This window comes from Globicephala melas, chromosome 10 (genome assembly GCF_963455315.2).
Source record: "Globicephala melas chromosome 10, mGloMel1.2, whole genome shotgun sequence".
Lineage (NCBI taxonomy): Eukaryota > Metazoa > Chordata > Mammalia > Artiodactyla > Delphinidae > Globicephala > Globicephala melas.
In genome coordinates, this window is record NC_083323.1 from 45,457,361 (window position 1) to 45,470,298 (window position 12,938).

Consider the following 12,938-nt stretch of genomic DNA (forward strand, 5'->3'; position numbering starts at 1 on the left):
GCAAAAAGGGAGGAGAGCCAGAATTAATGCAATTTCAGTGCTAGGGGAGAAAGGGAACAGATACAAGAGACAAGAAGGCTACCTGAATTTGGTCAAATTAAAGTCCCAAGTGAAGTTTAAGTTACAGTAAAGACATGTTTAAAGACTATGAACTGAAATTTGGGGAGTTATTTATTCCTCAAACGAAATCTGATTGCTTCTTTCTGCCTTACGGATTTTTTAGGTGATAACAGAGACACTTTATCTGTATCTACAGTGGGCCAAAATCTTATCAGGTTGAGATTCAGGCACATACCTAGATATGAACATATAATATGCATAAGCAACAGGATACTTGGTAACATCTAGAAAAGTAACTGGGAGTTTTAGAATTCACTTGAGTATCTGGCATTGGAGCGAAAAGGTGGAAAGAAGGAGCATTCAACCGGGGGTTTTGGGAGACTTGGGTTCCAATTCCATCCTTGTCAGTTATGTGATTTTTGGGTATGTTGTTTACCTCTTATTAAGCATGAATTTCATCATCTGTGAAAATGAAGGTGTTGGATTAGGTCATCTCCAAGGTTTTTTCTATTCTAAAGCCTATGGGTAGACATAGCTTTTGACTCATCAAAAACCTCTGCAACCCATCTAAGTGATTTTAATTCCACTTATTTGCACAATTAGGGTAATGCTCTAGCAATCATGATTAAATTTCAGTTTTGCACTGTGTAACGTGACCTTAGGTATACAGCTTAGTCATTCTGGTAATTTGTGGATAAAAGATTATCCTTTTAGTTCTTTACAGTAGAGCTTACTCTAAATGTAGTTAGCTATTAGTGCAAGCTCTGAATTGGTTTTACTGTAATTAACATAAATCTACCAAAATTAGCCTTTCTCTTCCCATTATACAATTAACTATGTTCTGAGGAGTTTCTACAGCTAAGGCAAAGGGGGCTTCAAATTACTCGGTAATAGTCATTCAGGACCAGACCATATCCACCTAACACTTCTCAGGATTACAAGACCCTGGGGCAGTGGACTTTATGCTCAAGCCAGCAGCTGTAAGTTGGAAGGTGGATCCTTGCTCTCAGTTAATCATGCTGCTAAAACTTCTGAGATCTTCAAATGAGATAGGCTTACACCCTGGGAGAATCTGGTTTAACTAGGATTTCCTTTTGCTAGCCGAGCTTGAAGACTCAATGAAAAAAGATCTTGAACTTCCTCCTGTACTCCGCTGCACTGAGCCCCGGAGAATAACAGCTGCTGGGGGATGGGGGCTTCAGTGAGTTCAGGTCTCCCACCACAGGGATGGTGGCTTCCCCAAGTTAAAATCAAAGACCCCGATTTCAGTGCGTTTAAGAGTTGATAACTTTAATCCCCAAGACTCTTCTTTCTAAACTTCCCTTCGTCTTGTAGATTGAAGCCCTGGGAGGTAGAGTGTCTGAGATAAGGAAAATGCATCCTTCCAGTCCTCCTCTGATACTCTCTGGAAGAGAGGGATGGAGAAGGATAAGGACAGACTCAGGAGAAATGTACCAACCGGGGCTGAATGCCTAGCGGAGGTCTCACTGTCTCTCTGTTCTGCCTGTGCTATTTCTTGGGTGGCAGATTTCCACATACCCTTTCCATCTCTCATGCCATATTTTTCTAGGCTTTACTCTATTGGGCAGACAACACTACTAATTATAGAGTACATCTATGGCTAAATGCAAGCAGGTCTGCTAAGGGTCCCTTCAGGACAAGAAGTATGAAGAGAAAATAAAGAGGAAGATTTCTTATTTCAGTCTTTACTAGAAGACTCCAAACTCATTCTGTAGATTCATTCAACAAACATTGTGAAATAAATGTTTATTGTGAACATCTTAATATATACACATAATAGACGATTAAGGAATGTAGCTCCTTCCATGGAAATTTTTATAATCAAATAATCTTCACCGTATATGTATACAAAAAGTGAAAGGTTATTTTTGTGCTGATAGATTTAAAGACCAATTGATTATGTAACAGAGTTCCTTCAAATAAGTGCCTCACAAGAAAATTTATAACCTAAAAACTTCAAGCGCCATGTGGTATTTTGTGTGTCGAACCAATAAACTCATTAAAATAACATTGGGTAAACCCAAACACAACACAATGAAAGTTCTAACACAGCCCACATTAACCAACCAACTTTAAAATAATATCTTTGTTACGTGCTAAGGTTAAAAAATCAGCAAATTCTTTATATTTTTTCCACTTGAGATCATGTGTGGTTTTCTACTTTCCCGAGAAGTACACTTTTGTGGCTTTTTTGATCAAAGGAAGGTTATTTTTGCAAAGAGACATCTTTTGTAGAGGTCCCTGTTCTACTTAATCAAGGTTTCAAGAAAAAAAGGAGCACAAGAGTGTTTACTAGTTTTTTTAGCAAAACATAAAAATTCTTAGATTCTCTTCTTAGTGTGGACTTTGGAAAGGAAGGCGTGCATGTAAGGTTCGTCATCACTGTGTGTGTGTGTGTGTGTGTGTGTGTGAGAGAGAGAGAGAGAGACAGACAGACAGACAGACAGAGAGACAGAGAGAGAGAGGCAGAAAAGGAGGTGGAAGGAGGAAATAAAGGAATTTGGCTGCCAAATTGAGTAACAGTTTGAAACACTTGGCTTCCAGTTGTGAAAGATGAGCAACAATGGGGAAAAGTTTGGGCTAACAAGGGACCACTTGAGGAAAGCTTAATCTCAGCTGGCAGGCTGACGAGGAAGGTCAGCTCGGTGCACGCGTTCCCAGCTGGAGTTGGGCTCCCATTGCCAGAGCAATTGTCTTCTGCATTGCAGCTTCTGAAGCTAACTGAAGGTGCCTTCACAGCCAGTTCCTCGGTGTCTCCCCTTAAAAGGGTTGGCTCTCCACTGCCATGCCATGTCAATGTTATGTATCATTTCCACCGAGCAAGTGGCACAAAGGAAACTGTTTCTTATTGGTGTGTTGCTGTGTGTGTGTTAATGTGTGCATGAGAGATGGCTTTCTTTCCCCTTGACCATCACAGTCTTCGTTAGGAGATGAAATCAAACTCCTTCTGAAGCCAAGAAGGGCAAAATGAACATGGAAAAAATGTGCATATGTTAAAAATGAGACACTGAAAGTTAGGGATTGCTGAATAATTTTTTTACATATATATTCCTTTTCATATTCTTTTCCATTATGGTTTATTACAAGATACTGAATATAATTCCCTGTGCTATACAGTAGGACCTTGTTGTTTATCTATTTTATATATAGTACTGAATAGTTTGTATCTGCTATAATTTTAAGTGATTAATGTTCACAGAAAACTACAGTTGAGTGTACTGTTGCAAGAGCTTTTAGAGATTATATCCCAATGTAACCTAAATTTTCTAAACATCAGTTCTTCCTTGAGGAGGTGTTCTTTACATTGAATATGCTTTATAATTAATTGGTCGGCTATTGATTTTTCATGTTGACTTTGTAATACAATAAATGATTAACACATAGGTTTACAGCAGCAAATGAACTGAAGGACTGAAGAAACTAAATGGATAGTTCAGGAAAAGTTCTTCTTTGTTTGAAGGAAGGGACTTTTCTCTGACTTATCCAGATTTCTTATTTACACAGACGTCTGTATCACTGGCTTAATTGTTAAACTGTGCAGAGCTTACAGAGTGATCGATAAGTAGATAAAACTTTGAAATAATTCTCCATTCTCAATCAAATAAATGATGTGTCACTTCATCTTATCTCATCAGTTTTAAAGGTAAATACAAACTTAAATAAAATTGGCCTATTAAGAAGGTTCATGTCTCTCTGAATTGACAAATAGTCCCAAAGAATTCAGCTACTTTATTTGACACATAGATCTGGTCATAGAAGAAAAAAGAAGTTTCATTTTTAACTTGGAAGTTATTAGTCAGCTGATCACTCTTTATAATACTTGGGCACTACCACAATTTATCTTCGACTTGGAGACAAGAGAAATCGTTTTTGTGGTAGTAAGAAAATGGATATATGAAAAGGTAAACTTAAACTTAACTCTACTAAACTTAACAGATTGGCCCTAAGCTATATAATATTATTCTCATTTTACTGAAAACTAAAAACTGCATTTCCCAGGATTCCTTGAAGAAATATTTGTGGTATTAGAGCTTCATAAACTGTGTTCCTAAGAAGAAGTATTTCAGCACCAATTACAATTACTATGAGGCATAGCTAAACATTAGAAGGCTGGTTTTCTTGTGTTTCTGGTAAACTGGCCCTGAAGATAATTTCAAAGAGGCCCCCCAAACATTTTGAGCAATGGAAATAGCCTTGCAATAAGCTAACGGGCCCCCCAAGATAGGGATGATAATAGTACCTGTGTCAAAAGGTTGTTGTGGGATGTGGGATTGAGTAAAGTAGCAGCATAATGCCTGGCACTCAGGAAGAACAGTATAAACGTCAGCTGTTATAATTAGTGTCATTACAATAATAAAGTAATTTAGACATGTAAATTCTGGTGTGTTTGTTAAACAAGTCACGGCATCATTTAAGCAAAATACAATTTAATTGTATTTCCAATGGGGCTGAGCCATAATTGTGGGATACCAGTAGCCTTGTGTTGTTCTCTTACTTGCAGACGAGTAGTTCTCATCTGTCTTTCTCTGGGCTCTTTTAGCCACTGGGATTTCAGCAGCTGGTTCAGCCAATTCTATTCAATTCAACATTACAAGTATTTACTGAACATCTCTTCTGTGCCAGGCACTGGTGTGGGCACTTGGGAAATAAAGTAGAAAATTTCCTAGCCTGGCGGAGCTCACAGTCTAGTGAGGAAGATAAACCCTGAAGGAAAGACAGCCCATCATTACCTCCCGGAGAATTATTCCATCTAATTTTAAGGAATATGGTTTCATGGACAATGGTTGGTTCTTTTGCATACTTTTAAAGTAAATTCCAGCTTTTCCAATCCCAGATTTAAACACTGAGAATGAGGGTATGAGGAAGTACTCCTGCTTACGAAGCATTTTAAAAATAGTTAACCCAATGTGTGGTTAATGGATGTTAACTAGACTTATCGTGGCTATCATTTTCGATACAAATATTGTATCTTTATGTGTACACCTGACACTAATGTTATACATCAATTATATCTCAATTAAAAGTAAAGATTTTTTAATTAAAAAAAGGAAAAAAAAAGTTAACCTACTAATTTGAACACCCTGTTAACAGTCTTTTAGCATTACTACTAGATAACATTATTCCATATTGTGAAATCAAATGATCAACGTTCTTCTACCTACCACTTTCAAATAAGGCATTTCCACTGGGCTCAATCAGTGTAAAAAAAAAAAAAATTAACTTGAAGAGGTGGGAGAAAATGCCAGAGATTTCAAGAATGAGCCTGTTTCCTACCATGTCACCTATGGAGAACCAAATTAATTTTGAATTATGAAAATTTTTATAAAAAATTCCACCACACAGCCTATGCAATGTCTCCTTTTCCCAGAGCTAAGGAGTTCCATGGGTGAAACTGAGCATGTAGTTGGCGTCTATAATGACTGAATAAAACTGTATATCGAAGCTGACAGATCTGGGAATAAAAGAGTTGTAGTAGGTTGGAACTCATGGGTAGTTTAACAAATGAAATCCTACAGTACATCAAAAATGGCAATAGGACTAAATTATCAGCTTGGTAAGTAATATATCAGTGGTGGCTCTAACGCCAGTCTGATTCATTTTTCTACTACAAAATGAGACTGTATAAAGGAAAACACTGCCCCAGGAGTGAGGAGGTTGAATCTCATAGGAAGGAATTTGCCTTCTCATGAAGAATTCAATTTACCAGAAATATCCACTTGTGGGTGTTTACAAGGAAATGTGCCATTTAGCATTATTCTAAATTTATATAAATAACTGAACAAAACCAAAAGAATTACTTCACAAAATTGCTCAGTGCAGCACTCACTACTGTTTTTCATTTCTATGTTATGGCATATGATTTGGTTTAATTGGAAACATACTTAAATTTATAGCTAAAATGACTTAAATGTATACATTCAATAGAAGAAATATATAAAATGCTTTATTAAGGTAAGTAGATATTAGGTATCAGTTGTAAAACTATAAATATTCCGCAATGTCTCTAATTTTATGATAGTTAATTGTTTACTTGGTTATTATGTCTATGCTTTTGACAGTTACATGTTTTGGAAATTAAAAACAAACAGTTCAGTTAAAAACTTTGAGAAATTATAGACTAGTTTTGTGTTTCTGAAACTTTTAAAGCACATCCAAGTGGGAATGGTTTCATTATTAAAGTATAATTTTATTTAATTACAAAGGTTATTTTTTTATTCCAATCTTCTAACTCATTTGTGACTGCCACCTTTCGTTGCAGATCAGAACTCTGCCTTTACTTCGAAGCAAATGTGTAACGGGAAAAAAGATCGAAGATCTGGTTGAGGATCATGCTTACTGTATGTAAAAATTCATTATTGTCACAAAAACTCTGCCATGCACATGTTGAACATATTCAGTAAAATATTTATTCTAAATCTACACCACAAAATTGTTTGAATCAGAGCCACTACTTAAAAAAGAAATCACTCAGACTAACTCAGTCACTTAGTTTCAATAATTGCCCCCATAACAAAAACACTACTAAGAAAACCCGGGCATCCTGAAGAAAAAGAAAGAACTTCATTAAAACGCAGAAAAGTCACTGATATTATTATGTTTTTAACGAATTTTGCACGTAGGTTGTAGAGCAAACTATGAATTTTGCAACTGACCTAAACTGTTGTAACAATTAAGGCTTTTGTAACCATCTCTAAAGTACAAAATTTTCCTTCATTTAAAATAATTTTCTTTGCTTGAAGAGAAGTAGAAATATATTAAATAATTTTCAAGGAAGAGTCTGAAAAGTTTCTTTAATTTTGAAACCGTATCTTAAGTGCTTAGAACACATGTATGACACCAGGGCATCCTTAATTAGTTATAATTGAGATTTTTGATTGGTTTTTTTAAATTAAAACTAGTTTTACCAATTACGTGTAAAATTAAATTTTGTTACAAAGTTACATATGGAAAAGTAACCAAACTACATAAAAAAAAATCTTTCTCTTGGTTCCTTTAGTTTATGTGACATAAATTTGCCTGTGGATGAAATGTTCATGTCTTTAAGCAATAGCAGGGAAAAACTCAGTTTTCGTTTAAAAATAAAATGGCTGTTCTAGATCAATAAAGAAAAGTATATTTACTATAGTAAGATATTCATTAGGATTTAGTTTTCTATTTGGATGCCACAGTAACTGGATGAAAGATACATCAAAGTAGTATAGGGAGCTTACTTTTAAGACCTTATTAGCAAAAATGTCCACATTTGATGCATTAAAATAACTTACCTATAGTAAGATTAGATGCTAGCACTACTTTCTTTCTGACAGATCACTACTGCTAGGTTGAGATGCACTAAACGTTGGAAATAATTATTGTCTGCTTTTATGTCTTAACCTTGGTGTGTTCCTTGTTTTCTGCTGAGTGAGCTTTATTAGCCCCTGTTGTAAAATCAGAGCCCATAATCACTGGAAGACAGAAACAGAGAGAGAGAGAGAGAGAGAGAGAGAGAGATTAAGATTGAAAATTTCCAGTGTTTATACCACGCATGTTCAGTGGTCCAATTACAGATCCACTGGAGAATGCAGTTCAGTAAGAAAAGAGAGTTAATGTTTGGACTGGCTTAAGACTTAGCTTTTCTGGGGAAGAAAGATTCTAAAGCTGTACATAAACAGCTCTAACCTTCTATGAAGAGACTGAAGAAACTTTCTTTACCTACGAGTTGGACTAGCCCGTTACCAGATTGTGGCAGATGTATTTGCCAAACGTGTACAGCTGGAAGTTGCTACCATCAGTCTGAAGAAAATGAAATGCTTGTTCTTTTCTGGGGAGAGGAGGAAGATTAAGAGATAACATTTTCACTCAAAGAAATGGTGGTAACTTATTACAAACAATAAAAGGTAGTAGTCTGGTCTTTCACCCACATCAGTCTTCGCACACTGCAACTTTCTCATCAAAGCTTAATTACCACTGGGCCCCAGCGGAGCGGGTCTATAACTTCGTGTTCCCATTTAAGAGCAAAATGAAGTTATCTCTTAAAATAATACAACCAGTAAAGCACATGCTTATTTATTTGAATATGAGTAAATAAAGATTTCTCTTTCAGGTTGTGAGTGCACAAGTGAAGGAGAAATGGTCACTTAATTCTAGGTGTAACCAAAAGAGGGCACCATCTACCCTTAATGTCGGCACAGAGTTCCTGAGGTTGTCAAAACAAACCCCCCAACCTCAAACCCTTCAACCCACCAAGGCAGGGCATCCGATGGCCTCTGGCATTTTGTACTCTATAAGGAGACCAATTCTGAAATTGCCCATCACGAAGAACATCAGTTTGGTTATTTACTTCAGGACTGATTTCTACACTTAGCACTCATATTCCCTGAAATGTTAACCATTAGATGCAAGTATTTGACATTTCACTGTGACACTTTCCACAGACACTCTGAGTTTAATATTTTATATGACAATGAGAACATTTCCCCTTAGGCCAGGATACAGGCTGTCATCAAATAGCACGAGAAAAAGCTGACAATTAACTTCCTAATGGTATCTTAACTCCAAGGGGTTATCCATAATGATAGATAGGGAACAGTGGCAGTCAGATCTCCCCAGCACATGGAGGATGCAGTTAACTGCATTTGAGGTATGTGGGAAATGATTTGAAGCAGTATTTTCTTACACCAACTTTTAGTAACAGAAGCCTAACAAATGAGTGAGAGAAAAAAAGTCATGACATTTATTTTCTGTATCCTTAAACAAGTTTTCTAACAAGTGTATTATTTAAATAGGTAAATGATTGGGGGGAATGCACAACTCCCTCGTGTATGGCCAGTTTCTTCAGGGTGATAGGGAAGAATAGTTCTAGGCTCTTCAGTGCAACTGCCATCTGCTCTCAGAAATTCACGATACAGGAGAATATGTGATTCTTGAAACACTGAGTTTAGCAGTTAAACCCAGAGACTGGAGATGAATAGTACAGACATTTCATAGTACAGATAGTTGTTTAGGAGGAGGAAATGTGAATTCTTAGAGAATGATCACTTAGGCGAGCAGATTTCCATCACTGTAAAAATATCACTACACCATGCAATTAAGTGCCACTGAAGGGAAACCTGGTGGGGAAATAGAGTAAGTTTATAAACTTTTCAGATAGGGAAAGCAGCCAAAATAGTTTTATGGTAGGTGAGGAAGGGACTGCCGTCTACTAACACTAAAATCTAGCAGGATAATCCCTCCCTTTCAACGCAAAATCAAAGCAAGTAAAAAAGAATGTTTTTTTTTCCTTCCTCACTCTGTCTCTAGAAAAAGAATCACTATCTAGTGTAAAGCGTTGTGCAAGCCTCTTCATGTTTCTTCCCTCCAGAAAACAACTAAACAGAGGAAAGACCGAGTTCACAAACATCCCAACTCACTCCTGCCAAGGTACATCAGAGAAGCCGAAACTGGGATTGCCAGGGTTTGGGGTGGGCTCACCGCAGTGCCTCGAGTTCAAACCTAAACGTGTAACCTTGTGGCCACGAGTGCCCCTTTTCCCGAGTGGTCCCGACCCCTGGTCTCTCTGCGCGAAGGAAGCGAGCCCCAAACTCTCCACAGGGCGATGGAGAGTTGTCGCCTTGGTTCCCAAGAATCGGGTTCCTCCTGGGTCACCACATCCACCCGACCACCTGTTACCCTCCGGGCCTGGATTTTCCAGAGACCAGATTATGAAATGAGCCGCTGCCTCGTCTCCGTAGTTGGGGTTTGGAGTCTGTGGCGGGGGGACGACGGGCTGGGAGGATCCCCGAGGGATGACAGAGAGCTTCAGGTCTCCACTTGGGTGTCTGCGCCGCTGTTTACCCGCCCCGCCGCCTTCAGCCCACTTCCCTTTCCTCCCCCGGAGGAGGAGATGGTTAAAGATTACACCGTGGCCGCGGGCACTTCAAAGGGCGGCTCGGGCAGCCAAAGGTAAAGATAACGTTCTGGCAGCTCTTATCGGGTTTGTGGTTGCCACATTATAATCACTTCATTTAAAAAAAAGGGGGGGGCGGTGGGAGAGAAAGAAAAAGAAAAGAAAAGAAAAGAAAAAGGTTACATCACGCGACTGTGCAAGAGATGCAGAGTAAATTCCTTTGGAGCTGGACGAGTTGGAGTTCTCCTTTGGGGAAATTTTTACAGCCCATCTCTTCGTGGAACGCGACAGGACAAGGAGGGGAGGTTGGGGCAGGGACCAACTGGGAAGCCTGCCCTTGGGTTCCAGGCTCAGGGGCACAAATGCCCACACTGCAGGCAAATGCCTCCAGTCGGAGGAATTCGCGCGGCGACCTGCCTAGAGCTGGACCGCAAAGCTGCAGCGCACTAGCGCTTTCCCGGGTTGCACTTGAAGACGCTTCTCTGCGGGCCCAGAAAGTGCGGGCGTGCTAGCCCGAGACACGTGCATTTCCCAGGGGCCCAAACACGCCTGGCCAAGACGCCCTTTGCAAACTCGCCCGCCCCCTCCAGAGCAGGCGGGAGCCGAGGAGCCCCCAGCCTGGCCTAGGGCCCGCCTCCTTTCCTCCCTCTGTCCCCTTTCCGGAGCGGAGTGGAGGCGCACTTACAGGTAGGAGGTGAAGACACTGAGGTTGGAGGGCAGCTCCGAAAGCCCCAGGTCGGAGCAGTCCACCCTGAGTAGCATCCTGCCGTCCGGCTCGCACTGACAGTGCGCGGGGCACCCCCGCAGCAGAGCGCCCGGCCTCGGCGAGCCGCCCCCGGCCGCCAGCTGGAGCAGGACGGGCAAGGCCAGGAGCAAGCCGACCGAGGAGGTGTCCATGGTGCCCGGGCAGGGGGCCGCGAGCGGAGCGCGGCGGGAGGGCAGCGTCGGGCTTGCGGCGGACGGTGGCGCGCCAGGCGCAGCTCGGCGGGCTTCTGCGGCTCCGCGGGCGCCTACAGCGCGGGGCGCAGCGCTCCTGGCCCCCGGCGGGGGCGCCGAGGAGAAGCGCTGCGGGGCCCAGCCGTGCCCCTGCCGCCACGCGGGCCTCGGGAGCGCCCTGGCTGCAGCCGCTGCGGGGGCCGTGCGCGCTGCTGCTGCAGGCGGCCTGCTCGGTGTGGAGCAGCATCTCCGCTCGCACGCTCGTTTTTTAAAGCGCTCCAGCCCGAATCGCGCGCCCAGTGACGTCAGCGCAGCCCGGCTTCCCAGGCACCCCCCGCCTGGCTCCACTTTCCCTCCTCCGACCCCCTCCCTCTTTTCCCGACTCCGCGGCTTGGAGGCGGCTGGCGGCGCGAGGTGCAGGCGAGTTCTCAGCGCTCGAGCTTTGCCTCCGGGGCGCGGATTCCGGCGCTCAGCACCTCAGGAGGGGCAGGGGACCCCCATCCCCACCCCCACTCCCTCCCGCGTCCTGGCGACCCAGATCAGAGAGCCGAAAGGGACCTGCTTCAGACGGACGCAGACAGACGCGCAGGGGCCGAGGGATGCGGCACGCTTCCTCTAAGAACACTTCAAATAATGGAGGGACTACATGGAGTGCTTAAAAAAAAAAAAAAAGACTACAATTCAATCCAGAAAAACAGTTACACTAACAGGGTAAGGAGGCAGGCGTCCCCAGGCGAAGGATGGGTGGCCTTTTTGATCCTTACCTCAAGCCGCCCTGTCTGGCTCGCTTTTGCCCTAAAATCGAAACGCTGGGCTAATCGCTAAGTAAATACAGCTTGTGAGCAAGCACTCCAATTCTGTCTAATCCACGGGGTAAGAAGTCGAAGGGACTGTTTTTTTTTAAGTGATTTAGGATCCTCTGGAAGTCAGTCACCTTTAGTAAAGCAATGCGGGACAGACAGATAGATAGGTGTTTGCTTTTGTTCGGCGGCCTTTTCATCCTAAGTGTCCCAGGGTTTTCTAAGTAAGTGCAGTCCCACCCAGGTGTGAGAACCATTGCCAGTGCAAAATGCGTGTTCTCACACTCTTCAAAAGTGTCCTGCAGGGAACCCGCAGGGGAAAGGAGGAAAAGGACTCAGGGCTTTCTTGGAGAAAAGGCCTCGGTGAGGAGCCAGTCGACGTCTGCAGACCTGAGTGAGTGGCTGAAAGAAGTTAAGGCCCAAGCCTGCCACTTCAACTCACAAAAATGTACAGTTTTCACTCCAGGCACAATGTCTCCTTGCTTCATGAAGGTGGAGAACCCTTATGGCTTTTAAGGCCTCTCTTAATCTTCTTCCATCCTGCTGAGTTTCCCATATAAATTTCTGAAGTTTACAGTTGGGAAGATTTTTTTCTTCGCGTGTATTTACTTTCCTTCATTTAAGAAGTGATCCCCAAAGCTGGCTAACCACCTGTGGAACTTGAAAAAATATATAGATTCCTGGACCTAAATCAGTATTCTGAACATGCTCCTTTCTATGGTGAATCCCATCATTAGCAAGCTTGTGATTCTTTGGACTGGATGGAAGGAGAAAGTGGCTAAGCTTTATATACTCCATTCTCTTCATTTTGCAAATAAAGATCCTGCAGCCCAGAGATTTTGGAAAATTTGACAGTGGCTGCTGAAAACTGTGAGTTAACCCTGATTTCTGGATATCAGTGCAGTGCCTAATTCTGTCCTGGTCCTTCACTTGCCCCTTTGCACATCGCGTCCGCTACCATCCCTTTGCTTATTCTCACGTTATTCTTGCTTCTCCCAGCCATTCCTTCCACATTTATAGAATGCCTACTGATTACCTATTTTCCTACCCTTTTTTTAAAAAACCTATCCCCAGATTACTTATTTTGTAAGTAAGCAGTTCAAGACTTACTCTTTCTGTAAAACCTCCTGTAACTATAGTCTAATTAATCATCAAGCAACAAATCTTTGTAGAATAGCTACAATCATGATACAGCAATGACCTAGGGAGGCAAGTTACCTCTCTTCATGGAGCTTGCAATCTAAGAGGAGCAGACT

At 41.8% G+C, this 12,938-nt stretch overlaps 1 protein-coding gene across 2 annotated transcripts in view; it reads right to left on the bottom strand.

Moving 5' to 3' along the window:
* The window catches only part of LGR5 (leucine rich repeat containing G protein-coupled receptor 5), a 120,812-nt gene extending 109,969 nt beyond the window's left edge, over positions 1-10,843 (bottom strand). For both annotated transcript variants that reach the window (XM_060306524.1, XM_030866275.2), the window contains exon 1: positions 10,632-10,843. In XM_060306524.1, the coding sequence (XP_060162507.1) occupies positions 10,632-10,843 (212 nt within the window). The remainder of the gene's footprint in view (positions 1-10,631) is intronic.
* Between the last annotated feature and the right edge of the window lie 2,095 nt (positions 10,844-12,938).